The sequence below is a fragment of the Amblyomma americanum genome, chromosome 8 (genome assembly GCF_052857255.1).
Source record: "Amblyomma americanum isolate KBUSLIRL-KWMA chromosome 8, ASM5285725v1, whole genome shotgun sequence".
Lineage (NCBI taxonomy): Eukaryota > Metazoa > Arthropoda > Arachnida > Ixodida > Ixodidae > Amblyomma > Amblyomma americanum.
The window spans coordinates 164,151,592-164,176,705 of record NC_135504.1 but is presented as its reverse complement, the minus strand read 5'-3'; the positions used below and the strand labels follow the sequence as shown (position 1 = coordinate 164,176,705).

The following is a 25,114-nucleotide window of genomic DNA, read 5'->3' as shown; positions in this document are numbered from 1 at the left end:
TAAAAGAACTAGAAAAGAAGAGGCCTGCTCTCACATTTATCTGCTTGTGTTGAAGTACAGTGGTGCCCCTGATGGCACAATCATTTCTAAGCATTATTTCTATACACAGAGCTGGAAAGCAAGTGTAGAAAAAGTTCCATGAAAACAGTCGTACCCAAAGTAGTGACTTAATTATTTGCATAATTTCTCATTAAATCCAACTAACATGTAAAGCACACCATATATTGATAGCTTTGTATGAATAATAGCAAACGAGTCCTGACCCTTGGGGCTTCCTCCCTCGGTGGCCAGACGGTTGGAGTCAGCCAGGCCTGGAGTGTAGCTGCCCCTGTGGTGGGGTGTGTCCCGCCGTGGAGGGCTGTCCCCTTCTGCCTCTTTGTGCACACTCTGCTGGATCATCAGCTCCTGTTTCAGGTCTGCAAAGGGGCAATGCCCGCTAGTTCTCACTCTCGTTGACCGCTTCGGAGTCAACTCGCAGTGCATTAGCAGCTCAGGAGCCTGCATGCCCAAGGCCCACATATTTTATCCTTGCTGCCAAACAAGCTCAACTCCACCCCAGAAACACTACTTAATGCTGCAGCTGTCATGGTAATAAGAGAGTAATTACTCATTGGCATCCACCTAAGCACACACATACGGCTACAAAGGAAAGAAACTTGCTAGTTAAAGAAAAATTCGTCCTGGTCCGGGGTTTGAACCCGGGACCATCGCTACAACGGAGCAGTTGCTGCTCGACCAACTGAGCTAACCGGGACGGCAAGCTTATGGTAGGGCGAGAGCGAAATGATCAATAACTGGAAGTGGGAACAGTGTTGGTCAGATGTTTTAGAGGAATCCCCCAAGGTGGAAAAGATTTGTAATAAGGAGTAATTACTCATTGACATCCATCCCAGCGCTGCGCTCGGGTGGATGTCAATGAGTAATTACTCCCTTATTACAAATCTACTCCCCCTTGGGGGATACAATTAAACAATAAAGGCCGAGTTTGGGCAAGTTGGTTTTCCATGCTGAACGTAAAAGCGTAAAAACAAAGACTTAGAATAAGACACACAACACGAGCGCTCACTTCCAACTGATCTTTATTACATGCAAGAAACAGAACATTTGACCAGCTGTAATAGTGTGCTTTATCATTTGCTGGGTACAGTCAAACCCTGCTACTACTAACACCACTGTAGCGAAATTTAAGCCACAAAGAAGTACCGCATTTACTCGCATAATTTGCATGCCCCTAAATTATTAAAAAGAACATTTACTTGCATAGTTTTCGCTCTCTGATGCACCAGCATACTGGCATGCATGCGGGTGCGTGCAGGGTAGGCTTCGGAAGATCGGAGCAGCTTTTGCAGCTGTGCCGTGAGTGGTGTCAAAAAAAGTCAGGATTCGTTTGTAAATTGATTCCGGTAGTGAAGAAGAGTCAACTGCGCACCAGCACTCACTTTCCCACATTAACGGCTATGTGAGCAAACTTCTAATAACCTCCCAAGCTTGTGTCACGCAAGAATGTGAAACTAGCGAACTGCCTTGTAGTACATTGGCCTCTGACTGCTGGCTTTGGGATTGCATCGTTCCACGCTCATCACTCTGAGCTGCACACACGCTATCATGCCATCACGCTGGGAACATAGCTAAATAACATGGTGGGGGGGGGGGGGGGGTTCAGCTTATATATGGAGTCAACTTTCTTTTGGCCAGTGACAGGAGCGAGTTGTGGGGTCGACTTTTACACGGCAATATATCGTACACATTGCGCATTATGACCTCTGTAGAGTTTTTTAGGACGTGTTCGTGAAATCTCCATGTAATTTGCGCACCCCCTTTATGAAGCCTTAATTCTAGGGAAAAAAAGTGCACAAATTATGCGAGTAGATACAATATTGCAGCGAAACTTCGTAATGTTTGTTCAAGCGGCGGTAATAGACGCAGAATACAAGTGCGCCGTCTTTCTTCCTCACTAGAACAACCGGTGCCGCCCATGGGCTGTTTGATGGCTGGACGTCGTCGTCGCGAAGCATTTCTTCCACTTGGTTCCGAATGGCTTGTCGCTCTTACGGTGACACACGGCAGTGGCTTTGGCGGAGAGGTCGGGCGTGCTGGTTGGCAATTGGTGTTCGATGGACCTTTGGCGATGACGAAAAGCATTCGCTGTAGCTTCGAAGCAGAATGCGAATCTGGACTTGTCTGTTCCGGGGCAGGGCTGAGTTTATATCCATGACGTGCTTGCGACCTTCCTTAGGTGAATCTTCTGGGGCTCGATCGAAGAGGGTGAATGCGTCACGAACGTCGGATAGGTCGTCAAAGAAAGCAATCTTTGTTCCTTTGTTAACATGCAGTTATTCTTCAGTGAAACTCGTCAGCAGCACTTCAGCATAAATGTGCAATACCTCTTGCTATATCGATTCTTCGCTCTAGAAGCAACTCAGTGTTCCTTTCGATGAAAGCTTCCATGTTCTTGGCACCCGTGGCACCTACGGCGACCATGATGCTTGATCGGGGTGGGACTCTCACTTGTTCATCCAGGACACTCGGGGCAACATGCTGCTCCACCAGATGTGCTGCGCTGGGGTAGAGGGAGAGGAGGTGTCACCTCGCGGGGGGTATATATATACACGCTTCGGTGCAGAGTGTTGTAGCCGTTACGGAGAGTGCAAGAGAGACGCCAGAAGAACGCGCCGCACTACTCGAGAAGCGTTGTAACGAAGATGCGGCTAGAAGAGGTCATGCCGCGTCCCGGAGTGACTTTTCAACTGCGGAAGAGACCGGTTTGAGTTCTCGAGAGCATCGGAATGAGACGCTGCATAGATGACGTGCCGAGGAAACGAAGCTTTCGCTATTCAACTACGGTCAACCAGAGCTAAACCACAGCCAGTTTTTGTTTTCAGTTTAGAACGTGAGGGGGCGCCGTGAAAAATGAAACTTTGAATTGCCGCAGCAGCGTCAGCCGGCGAACATCGAGTCCGAATCGCCGCCCGCTCCTCGAAATCCGACAATGAGTGCTTTGGCTGGTGTCGGTTCCGGTTTTTGCGACGAAAGCAGTGGTGATAAGTCAAAACTGATGTACAAACGTCAGATTTTGGTTCCGACAGCGAGAATTCGTCTCACGGGCCTAGAACATCAGCATGCATTCGCACGTAAGTTTTGTTTTCGTTCGTTCTCTGTTTTCTGCGGAGCATGCGGTTTGTAACTGATGAGTGCGGTTTATTATTGTGCTTCAGGGCCTTCACAACGTATGGCCAACACAGTTTGCCAAATTCTCAAGGTCACGTCACATTTCTTCAACCGAGACAACGGCCAGGTGTCCATGTCGGCGCATCACTGCGAAGCGGCGTTCGGAGATTCGCTCAACCTCTTCGCTTCTTCTTGATGTTCTTCACACCAGAGGTGATGAAGTCTCTGTATGAAAACACTAATAAGTATGCTTAGATGAAGTTTTTGGACAGGCAAGCATACGCTTGGCCTGACAGCTCATGGGAAGAGGTGAATTCGTTGGACAAGTTCATTGGAATCATTATACACATGGAATTGTTGACCTGCCGCGACTATATCTCTATTGGAATACAGGAATCATCTATTCTGGCCTTCAGCCACCAAATAGCATTTGTTGAAGTCAGTTTTTCGCTTTGCTTGTTTTTCTGCACTTAGCGGACATGGAGGATTCAGTGGTGGCTGCCTCTATTGGCAAGACTTGAAAGTGCCCTGGCTTTTGAACCACATCAATGAAAGTTCATCGATCCTGATGTTCCAGAGCTTGCCCAAAATGCCAAATTTGGTCAGCTGGTTTTCAGGAAGCAGCTCATTTAACAAATCTTAGAGTATGGATGAAGTAGAAGTCCACGCCCCCAATCCTCCCATAGAATCATTTGTCACCAACCGAAAAAAAAAAAGAAAGAAGGAACTGCAAGCTCTGCTATCAGAGAACAAAACATGAACAAACATCAAACGTTATGTGCAGCACCTGTCAAGTCTACCTCTGATTCACTCTGATTCACATCTTCACGTGATTGCTTTTCACAGTGGCGCCACAGTGATGACGGCTGACTTGACCAGCTGTGGAAAGTGCAATAATTTTTCCTCAGAGCTGAGACTTGGAGGAATGACAGCTATAAGCATGTGAACCAGTTTGCCTATTCACGCTTAGTGCAGCTGGTAATTTTTGTTTTTTTTTCTACTTTTTCTGTTTTTGCCACATTTGACTAATAAACGTTCAAGCACTTTTGCAAACACGCTCTGCTGTTTGTTTCATTCAGAAGTGTAACTAATAAGCTACAATTTCATGTGTTGCAATATGCGCTGGGTTTGTTACTTGTGAAAGAAAATTTTCTTTCAGTACACTCCAAATCGTCCATATTTCCGTGGTAGCGAAAGAGTTAAAAAAAGTGCCCAAAACTAGCCAATTCCAGTTGTTTTTTCAACAACCTGCAAACTGAAAATCTATGCCCTAGGGCGAATGGTGAACGAAGCACAAGAGGCTGCCTAACGAATCGCAAATTCAAATATGTTGGTTGCAAGGTTGGAATCATTTATGAAATACTACCTCTTACTTGCGGAAGAGTGTACGTTGGGCAATGTGGACGTTGTTTAAATAAGCGCTTACGGGAACAAGAAAGGTGCCTTGAGCAGGGGCCCGGAACGAACTTGGTTGTTCGTTGTAGGTCTTGCGATCGACTGGGGACATGCGCGCCATCACTAAAACAGACACAAGTAATCGGAATAGGCAATGATGAGTCAACGCGGGTGTTGATTGAGGCATTCCACATCAGGGCATTCCACATCAGGAAGAAGGGGCCTAATTGTGTCAGTAGCCCTTTGGTGAAGCTGTACTCTAACGAGTACAACACTTACCTGACGAGGGTGTGAGATCGACAGCCTCCCTGGCATTGCGCATGTATGCAGTCTTTGGCATGTGTGCAGTTTCTGCACATGGAATCAGTGCATAAAATGACTGTTCCTTCTGCCAATAAAAATTAGTTGAGAGTAGCGCTCCTTCGTCTTGTGTTCTGTCCTCGTCCTTTCTTAGTTGTTTTGTGCTAAAAGTATTCTTTTTCATCATTATAACGAAGTCAGCGGGACGGTGAAAAAATTCGTTATAAGCGGTAATTCGATATGAGCGACAGCCCGAGAAAATCTATCAGGCGAGTGCAATCCCTGCTCTAATCTGACCAAGCACTGCACGAGGCCATGGTCACCACCCATGTATTCAACATTCGGGGTATTTCGAATCACGAAGGCCACGGTAAGAATAGACTAGGTGCCTGAATGGCGGCGCCTCTCCAGCGGGCGATGTTGACGACCACCGGGTCGTGTTTTCAGGGAGTGCCGTGAGATGGCGCTGGCAGGTTAGAGGGTCAGCAGGCAGCACAAGCGCGCGGGCGGCCGCAGTTGGTGGAGAAGCAGTGATCGCTGCACTTTTGCGCGTTTTTTTTTTTGCGCATTACATTTTCCGTCATGCACTCGTGTGCACTGTGGTAATGGGCAAAAGCTGTTTTGTTCCCCGCTGCTCTACGGGATACAAGTCCGGCCGCGACAAGTTCTCTCTCTTCTCAGCGCCAAAGGATGAAGAGCGACTACACGTGTGGCGACGCGCCATCCCAAGAAAGGATCGTCTACTGCAGGCGACAGACTACGTGTGTGAGCGGCATTTCGAGCCTCACCTTGTTTCAAAGACTTGGACTGCAGAGCACAATGGACACGTCCTGGTAAGCACGCCTCGTCGAGCTTTATTAGCAAAGGACGCCGTGCCCACGAGGTTTCCCGATTGCCCTGCTTATCTGTCTAAAACTCTGAAAAGCAGGAAGCGGCCAGCCGAGAGACAGCTGCTCGCCCCATCGAAAAAGAAAAACAGCCCATTGTGTGTCAGCTCCAGTTGCGACAATTCCGACAAGGTCCAGGATCTTTGCATGCCATGAGTACCAGTGCGCGGTGATGGCTGCACGAACGCAACCGAAGTTCAAGAGGAAGCCGGGCCTTCTGCGGCAGTGGCACCTTCAGCTTTTGATATGTTGTTCGACGACCCGTCACTCGTATGCCTGCCCTCCAAATCGTGGGGATATCATCGTATTGAAATGGGTGAGGCAAAGAGCATCGTCTTCCTAGAGTTGACGCAAACTAGGACCCCTCAGAACCGCTCTTCCAAGCCAGCACTTGCGGTTTCTGTGCGAAGCACATCGGAAGCTTGTCCTCCAGAGAGTATTGGCGCCGGTGGTTTGTTCGCCGCTCCGCGGCTTGTTGAAATTGACGAGACCATGGAGGTCCGCACAGTGCTGATGGGGAGGTCTGTTTCCATTGAAAAGCTCCAACATTCAAACAGTTTGGCAGCAGTTGGGGACGTGAAGTCCTTTTTACAGTACGTGCAAAATATCAAACTTTGCGCTGGTGGACCAAGCACTGCTGAATACCCCCAAGCAGAACCAAAGAGTGCCTTCATCGAAATCAGCAGCAAGTGGCGCCACAAGGAATATGAATTCTTCCTGAGTGGCGAGGTGTCAGTTTGCCAAAAATGCCTCAGTCTGTCAGACACTTTGAGGATCCACCAAACACGGGCATTGAAGAAAAAGAGCAGCTCAAATCCAGGTGGTATTCACTTTTAGCCTTCCCAGCAAAGCAGTGAAAGACTTGCTGCACTGCGGTGGGCAAATTATGCCCTGAAGAGATCGAAAAACCGCCTTCTTCACCGCTTTAAGGACCTTTCGTTACAGCTTAAGGAAGCCTGTGAATGTTTGCAAAAGATTTCTGAGGAAGAGCTCGAGACCAAGCTTTGCAAGCTTGAGCTTCCAAGTGTGCAACTAACTGCAATCAAGGAATTCTTAGCTGCAGCAAGGCTCGCCAACAAGAAAATTCGTCGCTACACTAAAGATTGGCTCCTGATGTGCCTCTTGTTGCATATACGAAGCCCATCAGCGTACACATTCCTACGTGAAAACAATGTGCTCCCTCTTCCATGTGTGACAACAGTGCGGAAATATCTTAGCATGATCAGGGTGAAATGCAGCTTTGATAGCAGATTTTTTGCTGCATTTAAAAGAAAGATGGCTACCAAAGAAGAATATCAGCGTCACGGTACCTTGGTCTTTGATGAAATGTGTGTGAGAAAGGAAATGCGTGTTCATTCGAAATCGATGACCTATGTAGGGTTCAGTGACTTTGGTGATGGTGTAGGGACTAGTGATGACCTCACTGACCCCGGACTCGTGTTTGCATACCGAGCATTCGGAGACCGGTAGGTGTTTGCCAGCAAAGGACCGACAAAAGGAACAATGCTTGCACAGCTTGTTTTGAAAGCTGTTTTTATGCTGGAGGAGGCTGGCGCTTTAGTTGATGCAGTGGTGTGTGACGGAGCAGCCACCAACCGGTATATGTGAAAAGAGTTTGGAGTAAGTGGCAGCCTAAACTGCACCAAAAGCTCCTTCACACACCCTGTTGATGACAAGCGCAGCATTTTTGTTTTTTCAGATGCTCCGCACCTTATGAAGTGTGTGCGGAACCGTTTGCATGCTCAAAAGCTTTTGAACTTTCATGGTGGTCGTGTCCAGTGGGCACGCTATGATAAGCTGTTTGTTGAGGACAAAAAGCAGCCTGAACACTTGCGTGTTTGCCACAAGCTTACATATGCTCATCTCAATCCATCAAACACTGAAAATGCGAAAATGCGAGTAAAGCTCGCTACCCAGCTGTTCAGTCGAAGTGTGGCTAGTGGGTTGGAGTTTTAACAGAAAGACAATTGGACTGGAGAATGTTGAAGCAACTGTGGAATTCACTTTGAAATTTAATGATCTGTTCGATGCTCTTAACCGGAATTATCCTAAAGAAGGAATCACTACAGGAAGCAAGGGCTTGAGAGTTCTTGCCTCTTTCTTGTACTGGTTGAACAAGTGGGAGGGAGAAGTGGTGGCTGGGAGGATATCCCGTGCACATTTTTTTACCGATCAGACTGCAGCAGGCCTGCGTGTCACAGTTCTTTCAGCTTTAGAGCTAACAAGGTATTTGCTGAAACACTGTGGCTTTAGGTATGTCTTGACTGGCAAATTTAACCAAGATATACTGGAGCATTTTTTTGGGACCATCCACCAAGCAGGAGGTCAGAATGACCATCTCTCCTTGCCCACTTTTCTTCAGTTGTACAATATGCTTTCAGTGTACACTCTGATAAAACCGCCAAAGTTCGGAAACTGTCAGGTAGAGCAAGCTCGAGAAGCATGTGCTCACATTGGCTGATCTCAAGTTTGAATTTCAGGCAGACGAAAATCAAGAGACTCGTCTTCAGCAGTTGAAATGCAAAATGGATGGTTTGGTTGCCGCTGAGGTTGAGTGTGATGAGGCTTTTCACGAGATCTACTCAAAGCCAGAGGCAGTTGACTGCATTGTCTATTACTTGGCTGGTTTTATGTGCAGAAAAATTCTTAAGTATTCAACTTGCTCAGTGTGCCTACAGAGAAGAGAGTGAGATTCATGCTCCGCCTGAAAGCATACTCTTGAATTTTAAAACGAGAGGTAGCCTCCTACATCCAAAGATTCGAATTTTTTCTTTGCTGCAGGTGGCTGAAAAAGAGTTTCAGCAACATGCCAACTCATGAATGCATATGAGCTGACAGTAGAGGCTATGCTGGAAAAGCATACCTTCTCGATGCCATGCAGGGACCACAAAGAAGGCATTATGGCAAATTTGTTGCACTATTATATAGTTATGAGGATGACGCAGGTCTGCAAACAAAGAAAGATAGACTACAAGACAAACATGCAGCATCTCAGGAAGCTTTCTAAGCTTGTCTAGGATGAACATCTTTGAGAGCTTGTAGAACTGTTTCCTCATGTGCTACCATGCTTATAACGTGTGAAGTAATAAATTTTCTTTTTCTGTGTTCCCGGCAGTGTTGCGTGAAATTTCAAAGACACGGCCTGCAAATGTTACTTGGCGTGTGTGTGCGCTCGCAGTGAACACGCAGCATCGGCGACGCAGGTACTAGAAAAAAGCGGCCGGGAGCTCGCGCAGGGTCGTAATTTTTGCGTTAATATGGAGCTGCAAACCAAGATACCTACAGGCCTCTGACGAATAATGCGAGAGGGAAAAATGTGTACGGAACAACGATCGCCTTCCTTTATTTAGCAGGAGCCCGTTAGTCTGACATGTGCGGCTAGAGACAGCCTTGACATCCAAATCGCTTGCAGTTAGAAACCACTTCCCAAGCATTTTGCATTCCGCAATAGCCGGATTGTTTTGCATTCGTAACAAAGCTGAGCAATAGTAAACACGCAGTCTCTACGGATCACTAGTTGCGAAGCACATTTAGGTCTGGATAAGGCTACTAAGCTTAGATATCTAAAAGGATATACCTAACTTTGCTTCCCAAAGGCTCGCCAGAACCTCAGACTGGTACACAGGCATATACGGAATAATTTACAAGCGATTCTTTAACGCACGCGCATGTTTGAGGAGCCCCGCGTGCCGCGCCAGAGGCTGTGGTTGACCCCCCAATGATCCGCGCCATCTGCCGAGAGAGACGTAAACCACGACCAAAAAAATCGCCGCCGCGGCAGCCTCGTTCGGACACTTAGTCTATTCTTCCCCCGTGACGAAGGTAGTGGCCGCTTTTAAGAGGGGGGGGTTGACTTTCGAATGACTACAAAAGTATCGCGCTGGAAAGCGCTGCAAATGCAGTGGCTCGAGTCTGAGGTTGTGTTTGCTGTGCTCAAAAAACGATTAGCCACTCATTGTGGGTATGCAGCGCAATCATGAAAACTAAACGGTTTTGCAGTAGGGGCTTTGCATGTTACTGGGCACCATTGTTGACGACACCATGCTAATTCTACGGTTCGAGTGTCAGTGTCCACGCAGCGTCGCGTACGCGCCGTAAACAAATGTCTAGGAACAAAATTCAGTGACTCTACCCCGCATTAGACCGTTTGTCTAGTCGGGTAGCACGATTCGAGCATGATCAGCTCGAGAAAATCGCCGGGGAAACACCATGGTTGCGTTAACCCACTATGTTGACAGCCTAACTCGCCGCTGGCAACGCTCAGATTATTCATGTTTTCGGCAAGTTATTGGTCGATTTGCACCGTCAAAAGTGCAACGAAGCTAGGGACGGCAGCCAGGGACTACGGCAGCCCGGCGCGTCTGACGTTGGCGTCGGTACCGAAAGCTTGGCTCTCAGTGGTTTGTGACTTGCAGTCGCAATACTGGAAAATCAAGCATTCAGCGACTGGCCTGCGACTGTCACTTTTCGACCAATGCAACCATTTGCGACTGTCGATTTTCAACCAAAACGATCGCACAACCTCTGCGACTTGCAAATGTGAAGGGACCGACAATCGGAGGGACACTTCTTTCGTGCTTTTCGGCCCAGAAGTGCTCTTTAGAGCGGCAAAACTTGGCTCATCAAGTGCACCCCATGGAATGCTACGGCGCAAGTCTGCCCGCGGTCTTTTGACCACTTATCGGCATCCGCGACACCGCTGTTTTCCGGTATCCAAAAGCGTCAAAAAAACTTCATTTTTGTGTGGATTCTATCACGGGGGGACGCCAGTGATGCGATTGCGACCGAGATTAACGGTCGGGCGCACTGCACCATGGAATTTGTTTGCTCCGTTGTAAACAGCTGGAGGCACTCGGCACTCACTTGGCACCTGCTACTAGGCAGGTCGTGAGTTTGGTACTTTTGTGGCCTGATCTATGCCTGCATGAGACTAATTCGTCGGCAGTATAAATTTGATACTGCATACGCAAAAGGGTCACTGCCACTCGGCGGCGGCGATGCTTCCGCTCGACACTTCGCTCTAAGTGGGTCAAGCTTTTTGTGCGTTTTCGAGTAATGCAGCTAAAATGCATGTGTTTGGGTCAGGACCAGAAGAAATTTCGAATAAAGCGATATTTTGAGTAAAGCGATTTCGTTATAACAAGATTACTGTACTACAAAAATCGCACCAAGGCGCTGATTCTGAGACGGCAAATAAACATTGTTCCTGAACTATGCTGCAGTGGGGGCTTCTTTGCTGTTCATGATGCTTCCTCTTTTCGAGTCCGTTCTGTCCCCCCCCCCCCTCAGCTTTGTCGCGCCAGTTGTGCCACTCACCTCGTGTCTCATCCTTGAGCCGCTGCACCATGAAGCTCATAGCCTCCTTGTCGTCCAGCTCACTCTCCAGGAAGGCATTGCGCTCAATGGCCTGCAACAGACAGACACTACTGTCATTCAGTCCAAACAACTCTGCATGTGCTCAGCTGCAAAATGAACAAGGCAACAGTTAAGACTGAGTGCATGTAATCTACCATCCCACTGAGATGAGCAAACAATGCGACAACATTTTGCTGATTTTTCACGGACTCCACATGCAATTTGTTAGCAGGACCCTTGCAGCACAACAGGACGACACAGAGAGAGGGTGCACACAGGGTGCAAAACAGTGCATTTTATTTACTCTGATTATTCACTCAATACCAGCATCACAGCCTTGAGGAAACGTGCTGATCTTCAAGAATGATACCTCCGCCGTAAATTTTCACCCTTATCACTTTTTCACAAGCTGTATCATCACTCAGCACTTCATACCGACTTTTTCTGTTTGCCGTCTTCCATTTTTGACCAATGCGATCATTCTTTCAAAGTTAAGCGCTTGTCATGTCGTACATTTAACCACGCACATTCATTCATACCACGTACTATAACTGACAGGAACGCTTTGCCATTACATGTTACTACTGTTATTGACCCTGATAAATTTTATAAACTGATGTCTGCCACTACTAGTTCTTAACTTCATTGCGGTCTTTGTTGTCAATTCACTGAGTCTTCTTCCTTTGTATTGTTATGGATTCATGTATTATGTTTCCATGAAGTTGTATAGTTGGTATTAACTATTTCACTGTCTGCTTCTCTCAGGGTGTCTACCAAGTTGAGGTTTCCAAATTCCCCGAGTGTTCCAGGTTTTCCCCGAGTGCATTTGTAAAATTCCCTGAGTGACACAGTACTTTGTTTTATGCGAAAACAAGCCGACACAAAGCCGCCTGATGGTATCACTCTCCAGTAAGCATGTTAAAAAATAAAACAACAATTTAATCCTATTTGAATAGTAAGAAGTAGTATTTATTTCTTTAAAAAAAGGGGAGAGATTAGCAAAATGCATAACAAATCGAATATCTTCGAAAAAATGTTAAAACAAACTGCGAATCGAACTGAAGATTTTAAAGTACGAACTATAAAAGGAAGATGCATGCGGAAACAAATAGTTTCAAATGTGAGATATTTCTATCTACTGATAGTAACCGCAATGGTAAGGGATCTGAACTGTAGCGTCACAAGTGTGATTCTCTCTCAGCAAGTCTATTCAGACGAACTGCAGATTATAGAAACCTTAGTTTGCAGAAGTGAAAGAGCGACATTCCTCAAGTAACACTGGGAAGGCAACCTCAAGTTCGTGCACAAAACGCTTCAGTGTTCTTTCACTGCTTTAGAGAGTTTATTTTCGTTTGGATGAGGGACAGTTGCATCTCAGTGTCAGCCAACACTTTGTTTTCAAGGAGAGGGCTGAGTCGGGCTGGTTGGTTCATGTTGAAATGGTATGCAAAACAGCGCTGACGGACGGGACGGAAGAAGGCGAGACAGACACATGCGCTGAACTAACAACCAAAAGGTTTATTGCGAAAGAGGGGGCAATATAAAGCATAGAAGGGAAGAAGAAATGCGGTGCAAAACATGATATGGCATACATTCGGGATATCATCACTGATTAAGAAAAGCGATCTCCTGTGGGAATAGAGCCACCGATGGTTGGCTTACACATGAGTTGCCTAATGCATGAATGTGAAAGGCCTCCGATATCAGGCGCGAGGTATGATCGTTATATTTGGCGATGATAGTTGTTTGGTTCAAAAACGCCTCACATTCTTCGCAATCTGCGAAATGAATGACCATATTATTTCGGCGTGACTTGTTTTCAATGTCTTTCGCGTGTTCGCGTAGCCGATCGTTGACGCACCGTCCGGTCTCTCCGATGTAGAAACGGCCGCATGACAGTGGGACCTTGTACACTACACCACAGCAACAGTTGACAAATTTGTTTCTGTGTTTCTTCTGACAAGACTTCTTTCCACTCTCCTGATTCACTCTCTTGCACAGGCCTCCCAACTTGGTCCTGGCAGAGAAAAGGAGCTTTACGCCGGCTTTGTTTACAATCTTTTTCAGGTTATGCGAAACTTGGTGAACATACGGAATACATGTTATGTGCTTAGTGTCCAGTTTGCGCGTCTCCTTCTGAATTCTGCATTCTTTTAATATCGACTCTGCTATGCTAGATAAGATCTTCGTCGGGTATCCCGCAGCGGTAAGCCTAGTAACCTGCGCGTCAAAGCTGGCTTGGGTCTTATGTGCACATGATCTAAACAGAGCGGCTTTCATGCATGTTTTCGCTATCCCGCGCTTGACTATCTTAGAGTGGGCCAACCGGAAGGGGAGCAGGCTTTTCTGGGAGCGCAGGGAGTATATCCAACACACATGGTCACACGATAGCACAAGTTCCAGATCCAAAAACCTTAGTTTGTTGTTAGTAGGTAGCTCTGTGGTCAATTGTAGGTTGTTAAGTTCAGTACTGAACACGTCAAGAATCTGAGCAACAGTTTGTTGGGCATTACTTTTGCGATAAAATACTAAAAAGTCATCTACATAACGCATAACCTTAACAACGGTGCCGTCCAGCTTGGCTTGAAGTTGTCTATCGCACGAAGCTAAGAACAGATCGCTGAGAAGGGGAGCGAGGCTGGATCCAATACAAACACCTTGTTTTTGGATGAAAAAACTATCATCAACTCTAGCAAACGTGGACTGTAAATAAAAGCGGAGCATTTCTAGAAACATGCTAACGTTTATACCACTAGAGTTCTGGAACTTGGTGCCTCCGTGACGGTCGATGCACTTGCTGATTTCTGCGATCACCGCGCTTTGCGGCAGGGAGTAGTACAAGTCCTTGACATCCACCGAAAACACGCCAACGTGGGCAGGACACTCGTTTTGAAGGAATTCTGACACGGTCTCCGGCTTTCTGATGAGGAAAGGATCTTCAATCTCAAGGTGCGACAGGCACTTCTGCAGGAACACCGCTACCTCGCGCTGCCACGTTCCTCGTTCGGACACAATGACACGGAAGGGGCAGCTTACTTTATGCGTCTTGGCGCTGAAGAAGACGAAAAGGCTAGATGCCTTCGACGCTTTGACGGAAGAGGCCAGTCTTGCTTCTATGCTTTATATTGCCCCCTCTTTCGCAATAAACCATTTGGTTGTTAGTTCAGCGCATGTGTCTGTCTCGCCTTCTTCCGTCCCGTCCGTCAGCGCTGTTTTGCATACCATTTCCACTTTGTTTTCTCAGCTCAAGCTCTTTCACAGAAGCGGCAGCACGCTTCCTTAGCCGTTCCTTCCTCAGTGCATCGGCCCTTTCTACTCTCGTCCTGTTCAGCTCCTCTTTCCACCGTGCGTTCGCCCCACGGACCATTTGGAGCAACCTCTTGGTCAGCTGAATGTTGGCAACTGTTGTACATGATTCGATGGGTGACTAAAGGCTGTTCCTTTCGATTTTCAACAAGGCATTCCTTGTTAATAGAAAATCCCCAATCGAAAGACGCATTTCCATGCGAAAGAGACAGAATCACATTCACAAATCTGAACAGGTCTTTGTTCGAACCACATATGCCTGCCCAAAGGGCATCCACCCGATGCGTGCTCCTATTGAAATTTTTCAATGCCGCTTGCGTCGAGGCTAGGGAGCATGCATGCTTGTAGGACCGCATTGCCCCGTCAGCTTCTGTTCCTGTCATCCATTGGTGCTCCATTATTACTTCAAGTGCATCATTTAGACACCGTTCCTCGAGATCGGGAATCAGCGCCGGGCATGCGGGATCCAGAGATGACGATCCCCTTGCCAGCTTGAACCTCAACGGCGACCTCTCCGTGATCTTTTTGGTACAGTTCCTCACGAAAGTGGCGCAGTCCCTTCTAAACCCTAGGATAGCCAAATCTGAAAGTTTCGGGGCCTTTCGGAGTGCATTCTTCGTAGCGAACCCAAGGTCAACCTTGGGCGTCACAACTACGTTCGCAGCAAGGTCCCTGTGCTGTCACGAGTCCAGTCCGAATTTCCCGCCTAGGCGCCGACTTCATCTGCAAACACTGGACTCCTCTCAGCTCTTTTTCTTTCTTTCCCCCATGCGCTTTCACTCTCGCATGAGTACTTTCTCCCTCTTTAAAGCTCCCTCCCAGAGTTTTATGTTACGCGACTCGTGACTCTTTCATTCTTTCAACCGCGCTGCATGAGTGTGGCAGCACCATGTTTTTACGGCTTGTAAATGCCTGGATAAAGTTTAATTTTCTTTGCGTTTGCGACCTGTCATCTATATGAGGAGTGGCCGCAGCCGCAACACATGCCATGGAATCAAAATAGTCTATGTCCGCCATGTCCAATGGACTGTCCGCCGCCATTAATACTTCTTTCTTTACTATTCTACTCATTAGTGATCATAGAAAGTTCTCCAAAGCTGCGCCAAGAAATGGAAGCATAGGCAAATCAGTCAGGAACTGAGCCAGGAACGGCTGCAGTTCCTCCGTGATGCCAAGCATACAGGTTAGCTTTGCGGAGGATCGCGAATGGCTGTTTCCACCACGCAGTGACTGGAGCTGGCCAGTCGGCTGTTCTCGCTTCGACACGACTTGACGTACACTTTTAGGTACGGCAGAATCTCAATAGCTCTTGAAATCACACAAACATTTTCAAGCCATCGCAGAGCGCAAAACTTCACAGGGTAAATGTTGCTCCCGGTTACGTGTGCGTATTAAGCACGTTGGGCAGGTACACATTTGAGTAAGTTGTACAAAGCATGAAGGAATTCCACGAGCTGCCAACCTGTTGCCGCGTGTCCGGTTTTGAAAGCACCGTTCACAACACGAATGCCACAGCTACCGACTTCGAGAATACAACGGCCGTCACTGGATTTACAAAGTTCTTTTATGATCTCACGGAGAAATTTTATATTTACATTTGGCCCATCCATTGAGACCTGAAGAATTTTTGATCAGGAGAAACCATCTGTGGAAGTTTTAAAAGTGGACACCAATACTTCCGCCCGCATGCGCCCCAGAAAGCATGGCGTCAAGCAATGTGTTTTCACGCTCTACCATTACCCCCTGAACAGCTCTCAGGCCTGTGCCCACAATTTTGACGTCACATCCGGCAGGCTGACACTTGCAGAAGCCGCATCGCCAGCGACATGATTTTAGACCCTGCTGTTCTTTCTTTCACGCTCCCTGCGCCGCGCAGGCCGGGCAGCGGCGTGGTCGCGTTTGTTGTCTCTCGTCGTTGTTTTGCGGAAATTTTGTTTCCGTGTGCGATGTGCAGTGGACACTAAAATGCCGAACAAGTGTTGTGTGCCGGGGTGCTCCGGCAATTACGATACGGGCAGAAAGATACAAGTGCTTTCTTTCCCAAAAGACGACGACACCTTCAAGAAGTGGTTACGCACCATTCCAAGGAAGGACTTCGTGCCCACTTCGTACACTAAGGCAAGTAATGTTTATGGTACTGTTATGTGCTCCTGGTTGCTTTTACTTAATCTGCACGTTTATTGTGATACTTCCGAAGTCCAGATGGATTGATTGTGGCCACATTTCTTTGCTGCAAACACGCTTATAGACAAAGGGGCTAGCATTAGGCTATTTTAATAAGTGGATTCTGAGATGTTTACGAAACGTTTGTACGTTCGTGCAGGTTTGCGCCGATCATTTCGACGCTTCATGCATTGAGACGACGACATCGTACACGGATCCAAGAACAGGAAATGTTCTTACAGTTCGATTGCCAGTACCGCGGTTGCACCTTGGATCGGTGCCTACCGTATTTCCCAACTGCCCTTCGTACCTTTCAGCACCAGACGACAGCAAGAGAGAAGCACCTGATGCTAAGAGGAGCCAACTAGAAGCTTCCCAACTCGCCCATGTGGTCAAAGGATTACTGGCGTCATATGAAGCGGAGCAGGAGAGAGACCAATTTTTGTCACTCAAAGAACTAAAGGCGCGCCTGCAAGTGGCCTTAGTGTCAGTGCAGTGGACTGTGATTGATAAAGAAAAGTGTACGATGTTTTTGAACATCATCAACGATCATGAACCTTGGTTGAAGGCGTCATTGACAGTGTTCGAAAACCTCCAAGTCTCAGCCTGCTACCAAGGATCCGCGATCAAGAATCTTGGTAGCGCTGTCGTGCCAGACTCGGTTTGCAAAGTAAGCTCCTTGTTGGAAATTTTGAACAACCTGTGCATGCTGCCTGACGAGTCTGGCGAGCATTGTAGTTCTCGCCACCTGTTGCTTGCAGTAAATTCCCTTCTAGACAAATTGGAAGCAAGCATCAATGAAAACAAGAAAGAGGCCGTGAAATTTTTAAAGGAACAGCTAACACTGTTCTCTGCAGAGCGTATTCAGTACAGCACACAGGTAATGATGTTTGCATTCATTCTCCACACAATATCACCGCATGCCTACAAGTATTTGAGAAAAACAAGTACACTAGCCTTGCCCCATCCGAGCACTATTAGAAAGTGTGCTCATCTGTACAAATGTGCCCAGAAATTGATTCTTGTGATGCAACTTTTCTTCAGTATGTCTCCCAGAGATTTACACATCTGCAGCCACATGAAAAGGCAGTGAGATTGATGCTTGACGAAATTCATATCAAGCCTTGTTTTGATTATAAGGGGGGCAGCATATGTGGTGCTGCAGTGAATTCCAGCGAGGCAGCCACATCTATACACGTGTTTATGATACAAATTCTGCTGAGCCCATTCAAGGAGGTAGCACACATTCTTCCGGTAAAAACCATACAGAGCGATCAACTTCATGCCATATTGAAGAAGGTGATCATACGCTTAGAAGAGATTGGGTACAGGGTCATAGCCGTTGTTTGTGGCAATACCTCTCTAAACAGAAAGGTAATGAAGATGTTTCTGCCAAAGCCAATGCTTCGTCCTGTTTACCCACATCCGGCAGATCCAGATCGGCCATTATTTTATGTGGTAGATGCTGTACATCTTTTGAAGCGTATCAGAAACAATTGGCCGAATCAGAAAAATGCGGGGACTTGCTTTCTCTACCCACGCTTTGAGCTTTCAAACAATGATGTTCGTCCTGAACGCAAAATGACTGCCTCATTTAAGAATTTGAGAGATTTACATAAAGAGGAGTCATCTCTACTGATAAAGTCTGGGTATGGCCTGACATCCAAGGCACTTAATCCGAGCAACTTGGAACGGCAAAATGTGAAGCTGGTACTGCAGGTTTTTAATCCGCACGCAGCCACAGCCCTGGCAGATCGCAGTGGTGAAGCTGATTTTCAACATGCGGCAGCAACAGCAGATTTCATCAAAATCATTCTTCACTGGTGGAGTATTGTCAACGTAAAAACGCCAAATAAAGGCTTCCATCATCGTACTGTTTACGAAGAACCCATGTCTTGCAGTACAGATGACCCAAAAGTAGCTTTTCTGTAATGTTTCATTACCTGGCTTGATGTCTGGGAATTTTATGGGCATGACACTGGGGTCCTTACCCAGGACACATTGAGTGCCCTAAGGCTATCTGCTCAATCATTACTGGCATTGGCAAGGTACTGCATAAGTGAACTTCATTTTAAGTACGCCCTACTAGGGAAAGTTCAAACGGATCCTCTCGAGAGTCGTTTTGGACAGTACCGGCAAATGGCTGGTGGGCAGTACCACATATCTGTTCGACAGCTTTGTGAGACAGAGGGCAGAATTCGCCTTCAAAATGCCCTGCCAAAGATGAGCACTGATGACTTCAGAAACATCGAAGAGACAGTGTCAGAAATGTAGGAACCTCCTTTAGTGTTCAAGTTGTAGACGCTGACCTTGATGCACTCAGAGAACGAATGCCAGTTATTGGTTATGTTGGCGGGTATTGTGCACATGCTACAATGGAAGTTTTAAAGTGTGAAAGTTGCTGAGGACACTTGGTTGTTACCAGAAGTGAGACGAAAATGGAAGAAGACACCCATTCCTTAATCGCACAACTGTACAGAGGTGGACTCAAGTTTCCCTCTACCCTTGTGATTATAATAGTCATGTACACGGAGGTTGTAGTTGCAAAGCTTGTGACACAAATTGCCTGCACACAATTTCTCCATGGGCACAACCAAAGGAATGTTGTTCGGCAACTGACGCTCAACTCTCTACCGAGGCTTGAGGACATAGATGCATGTGAAAATGGGCATGCCTACGAGCTCCTTGTCACACTTGTTCCAAACTGTGCAGCAAACATAATGCTTAACAGCTTATGCAAACAAAGGAATGATCAACTTCATATTATAAAAGAACAGAAGGCAGAAAACAGAAAAGCCCAAATCTTTCTTGAAAAGTAATTTTCCATAACTTGTACACTGCACATTTAATTACTTTAAATTGCACTGCAGGTAGTTTATTGCAGTTTCCTCATGTGATTTCTTTGGCGAACTTCTGCCTGTTGTAGTGCAATGGGCCTTCTTTTGTTAGCGTCATGCATGCTTTCTAGCCCGGAGTTTAAATGACAGTTCTTTGTTTTTAATCTGAAATTTTAAAGTATTTTGGCAATTAAGTTAAATGTTGTTTTTTTACTGAGCTGAACCTCAGACAGTGCCTGCTGTGGCAGGTGAATGACTTATTTGTCATACCTTTTGTTTGTATGTGCTCTTCTTGTGCAGTGTCTATTATTGTACTATTGTTGCAGTGTCTATTATATATTATTGTATTAGTGTCTATATTATTGTGCAATGCAGTTTGTGCAGTGGATACTTTGTGCATTCCTGTACCTGCAGCGGTGAAATAAGTGGTTCTTTGTGTCACTTATTTATTATAACCTAGTGCACAGTTTAGTCACAGGAGTGATTAATGTACTGTGGTTTCTTTGCATGTCTTCGACTATACAAAGTAATATGTTGTGTTTTATGCTATTGAAGGGCGGCCACATACTGTGAAAAATGGATGAAATAATATTTTCTTCTAACCTACAGTTAAGATGCAAGCATGGTTTTCGTTGTCTACTTCTTGGCATTGCAATGTGCTATGTTTTGCTTCCTCTCATTCATCTGAAACTCGTACCGTGCCACAGTGCCTACTTTAATATACAGATTGGTATTGTAACTATGTGTATCTCTTATCGGTGCAACAACTTGTTTCGGCTGTCAGATGTTTACGATTTTATAGCATGCAGTATAAATGGCAACACCCGTCTACATTACAGCGCAATATCATTTTCTGTCTGTCATGCATTTTGGCCGCGAATGATGTGTAGTCGTAAATATCTGTAAATATGCATACAGACAGAGTCTGCTGTGATAAATAAATATGTATAATTCTGTCCGTAATCTTAATTATTTGTCTTTGCCCTGATAAATCGCGCGGACATGGCGGTCGACGAGCCTGTCTGTGGCATCAGTTCCCGCGAGGCGAGCACGCGGCAATCGCTCGCGGCCCTCAGCCGGCGCGCAGTGACGACGTTGACGTCGCATCACTTGACGCGCAGGCCTGAAAGCTGTTCAGGGGGTAATGGCTCTACTCTACATCCGACCAAAAGCGAACCAACATGTATATTTACTTTTTGTGCAATTTTGTTTAACGATTCATCAAACGCCATGACGAGGTGGGAGGCTTGGCTTACTTCCGACATGAGGTTCTGCTTGAAGAAAAGTCCATGGCCATAGACAATAGTATATCCTACCTTGTCTTTGCCAAGCTGCATTTTCTTGGCTGTAGCTGATGATGGGAACATCAAAGGGAACAGAGAAGCCGATGCCGTGGCCGCACGGAGTGATGTGTGCGTAATAACAGCGTTGAGGCACCATAGCACTTTGGCATTTATGACCTCTGAGTCACGCTGAGATATCCTTTGCTGTACGATCGGGTAGGATGTCCATCGTAGTAGTTGAAGCACTTGAAGGATGCGCAGAAACTGATGGCACTGGCCCGGCATTGGTCACAACGGTGGTCGACGGTGTCAAAAATGAGGCCAGTTCTCACAACGTTTTGTTGGAGCTGTACACTCGGAAACAAAGGAAAACAAGGGGAGGACGCTGGCCGGCGAACCGTAGGAAGCGCAGGCTGTGCCGTCAGCCACAGTGCCGGGGAAGCACGGGAAAGTGTCCGCTTTCAATGCAGTACGCTTCGAAATTGGAAGCGCCACTGGCACCACAAAAACGCAAAGCTTTTTGCCACCTTGCTGGGATGCTCCACTTGCTGAGGAAAAAAAACAGTCAAAAGACGTGAAGTCGTCGTATGTGCGCCTCGTCTCTTCGCTTTGTTCCATCTTTTGTCTGGTTTTTTTTTTTCCTGAACATGTACCAACTGACCCAGATTTCAACTCTGCTGCTCCACTTGACAACACAACTTTGGAGGCCAGCAGTCGCTGAGGAGAGGACGTGTAACGCCGCACTGGACAATCCCTGCAATGCCAGTCCGCACTGTTTACACGAGGCAGCATTATCGCGGCTTTAGTTCCTTTTATGTAGAACTGCAGCTAATTTTCCCTGATATAAGCACAAATCCCCTGAGTTTTTCCAGATTATCCAAATTTCCTGAGAATTCCCAGTTTTCACTGTTTTCCCAGTTGGTAGACACCCTGTTCTCTGCTCAAACGTTGCTTATCTTGATTTTGTTTTTCCCTTATGCTCGAATGTTAATTATTACTAATTATTATTTTCCTTCCAATGTCATATGCTGTATTTTTCCTTTTCGTGGCTTTTTTTTATGATTTGCGTGTAACAGACCCCTCCCCAAAGGGTATTTTGTACAAATAAAAAAATAATACAGTGCTTCTAAGCTAAACCAGCTTCGTAGTAACTGAGCCACACTGCCTTGTGACTCAGTGCCTGCATCATGCACAGTGCTACTTGGAGCACCTGCGTAGTGCCACGCTTGCAGCAAGGAGAAGGCAAGAGCAATCGGGACCTAGGTCCACAAACAGGCTATGTAAGCTCTCCGCTGCTTGTGTAGGGCAAACACAGGATGTTTTGGTTTTATGGTGTTTAACGTCCCAAAGCGACTTAGGCTATGAAGGACACCGTAGTGAAGGGCTTTGGAAATTTAGGCCACCTGGAGTTCTTCAACGCGCACTGACATCGCACAGTACATGGACCTCTAGCATTTTGCCTCCATCAAAATGTGACTGCCATGGCAGGGGTCAAACACAGGATATGAGAGGCACCATCATCACCAGCAGCAGAAGCAGCACCCCACAACGCTCCACACTGCGCCTGGTCATGCCCTGTTTGCAACCAGTGTACTCCACCCATATAGCCAGTCTTCCTTTTTCTTAATGCGAAAGCATTATATGCCTCAGTTGTGTCCACAAAACTTGTCCGAAAAACTTGTCCGCAAAATGTGTCCACACGATGACGTCACTCCAGATGAGCGTGTAAAAGCTTAATGATAATTCCAGATGAGCGTGTAAAAGCTTAATGATAATAAGTAGTAAATTGCTAGTGTTATATGACGTGAAGAAGAATGTCACACTGTTCATTAGTAAAAGCAGTTAAGGAATTCGCACAATTAGGAAAAAATGAGTTAATTAGCAAAAGCTGAAAATGAAATTAAAAATGATGACATCAACACTAATTAATTATGGAAAGAGACATTTTGGGGCACAAAAACCACATCCGCTGGTTTAAGCATCAGCTATCGCAGGTGCAGATGAAATCCTAGCGATGTCGTGACTAGGTGGCCTCAATGTGGTGGCAATATTCCCATCATGGTGGGTGGAACAGCACGAACAGACGATAGACGAGAAGAGAAGACACAGACAAGCGCTGACTCGCAACTAATGTTTTTATTAAGAAGAACATACATTTTATATTCAAAAAACACGTGATATATCAGGCACATAGCAATTGCATTGGCACTTTTCAATGGTTACCTCGCTGAAATCAATGGTTACATCATGAATTATCTAAAAAAGACACCTCCTTATCAACAAGAATCAAGGAAGGCTGGCTCACACACTCTACTTGTCTTTTCCTAATGAAATATGCCTCCATTATTTCCCTGGTTGTTTTTTCTCTATGGCGAAACAAAATCTTTGTTTTGGTGACCAGGGGGCGGCATTTTTTCTTTTTCTCCTGTTTTCCGCACTCTCGGCAGTGATCTTTCAAATGGGAATAACTCGAATCCGAGAGCGAATTCAAGTGTTCCCACAACCGAATATTAATGCAATGACCGGTTTGGCCTATGTAAACTTTCTTGCAAGAGAGTGGAAGCTCATAAACGACTGAACATGCGCAATCGACCAACCGTGACCTGTGCGCCACTTGGCAATGGAACGGGCTAGCTCTTTTTATATGTTCGTGGCGATTCCTAATGGCTCGGCATAGCCCACTCAACTTATACGGCGCCGAAAAAACATCGTCTACTTCGAAACGGTCAGCCACATTTTTCAAATTGTGCGCTATCTTGTGTGCATATGGAATAACAGCTAGATTCTTATGTGACCTTTCATTTTTTGGTTTCACAAATTCTGCCCTTACCAATCGCAAAAGTTTTTCACAAGTTGATCAAATACCAATGTCTGGAAAACCTGTGCTTTTTAGCCTACGTACTTGTGACAGCACACTATCTGTAACGCAATGGTGACATGAATGCTGAAGGCTAGAGTGAATGCAAGACATCGCAATTCCATTTTTTACAATCTTCGAGTGCCCGGATGAATAGTTTAAAACAGGTTTTTGGGACCTTGGTGAATACTCCCAACACACGTGGTCATTTTTGAAAAACAATTTGAGGCTTAAAAACTGGAGAGCATCGTTTGATGGAACCTCAAAGGTGAATGACAACCCCTTAGCATTCTCACGAAAGAGCTTCAATATGTCCACTAGCCTCCTGCTGAAGTTTTCTTTCTCAACCAGTACTAGAAAACCGTCTACAAATCTGAAAATGCGTATCGCCAGTCCATCGATGTGTTTGTTAATAGCTCTATCAAATTGACCTAGGAAAATATTGCTTAATGTGGGCGCCACCTTCGATCCAATACATATGCCCTTTTTTTGGACATACACTTCATCTCGCCACCCAACATATGTGGACTTCAAATAAAACGACAATATTTCAAGAAAGGTCTCGACAGATACCCGGCATTGACCCATAAAACGCACTTCATCATTTTCTTCAGCGATGCACTTTTTGACTGCTTTCAACATTCCTTTTTGAGGCAGAGAATAATATAGGTCTTTAATGTCGACACTGAAGCTTAAACACAATCCCGGATTGCTAAGCTTTAGGAACTGGGTCAACCTATCTGTCTTATCAACCACAAATGGATCGTTCACAGTTAACTTTGAAAGATGCTTTTGCAAGTAACTTGATACAGAGTATTGCCAAGTGCCTGCTTCAGAAACGATGGCTCTGAAAGGAATGTTGCTTTTATGAGTTTTTGCAGAGAAAAACAAATCTAACTTATCACGTTTCATTTTCAGTGTAGTCCCGAGATTACATTCGTTTACATTGAAACGGCCCGCTCTTTTACACCACTGCAATCCACATTAACTCGTTTGAAGCACTTCTCAACGGCTTCCAAAGCCTTTTCTGCATAGATGCCTTCTGGGGCTACAACAAAATGACCTTCTTTATCGGACAAAATAAGCCGCAATTTGCTGCAATCGAAAAACTCAACCAGGGCACGCAAGTCCTTACTCCTTCGTGACGCTCCCGGTGAAGCTACCAGGGCGTTGACGCTCTCTTCTAGGAATCTCGGGCGTGCTCCCTCGACGACCTTCCTGGAGATGCTCCTGGAGAGGGCCAACCTTTCCACCGGCGAAAATACAGGCTCCTTAGAGAACTTTGGTCCCTGCTCAAGGGTCTTCCGATGTTGCTGTGGTAGATGCGCACCGGCCAGCAGCTGCACTTTTCCAACTGGTGCTTCTGTCTTCCTCTTCCTAGGAAGATGCGGAATGGCGGATGCCCACAAAATTTCCGTTGTCTGTTGTGAGGTGATGAGCCACTCCTTGTACATCCTGTGTCGTTGATGTTCACTGCCAAAGTTTCCACAAGCCACCCGCAAGCATTCTTTGAAGTAGCGAGCCTGTCGCCATAACTCAGAGCGAAGAATGCAGCACATCCTT

At 46.2% G+C, this 25,114-nt stretch overlaps 2 protein-coding genes across 9 annotated transcripts in view; one reads left to right on the top strand and one right to left on the bottom strand.

Annotated features, from left to right (window-relative positions):
* LOC144102143 (nuclear distribution protein nudE-like 1) overlaps positions 1 to 25,114 on the bottom strand; it is a 168,548-nt gene that overhangs the window by 82,013 nt on the left and 61,421 nt on the right. For all 8 annotated transcript variants that reach the window (XM_077635463.1, XM_077635460.1, XM_077635462.1 and 5 more), the window contains exons 5-6: positions 11,067 to 11,157; positions 264 to 416 (exon numbers count right to left, since the gene is read on the bottom strand). In XM_077635463.1, the coding sequence (XP_077491589.1) occupies positions 264 to 416; positions 11,067 to 11,157 (244 nt within the window). The remainder of the gene's footprint in view (positions 1 to 263; positions 417 to 11,066; positions 11,158 to 25,114) is intronic.
* On the top strand, positions 16,377 to 17,667 carry LOC144101608 (uncharacterized). Its single transcript, XM_077634751.1, has 2 exons — positions 16,377 to 16,529; positions 16,735 to 17,667. Exons 1-2 carry the CDS (start codon positions 16,377 to 16,379, stop codon positions 17,665 to 17,667), a joined length of 1,086 nt encoding a protein of 361 aa, XP_077490877.1.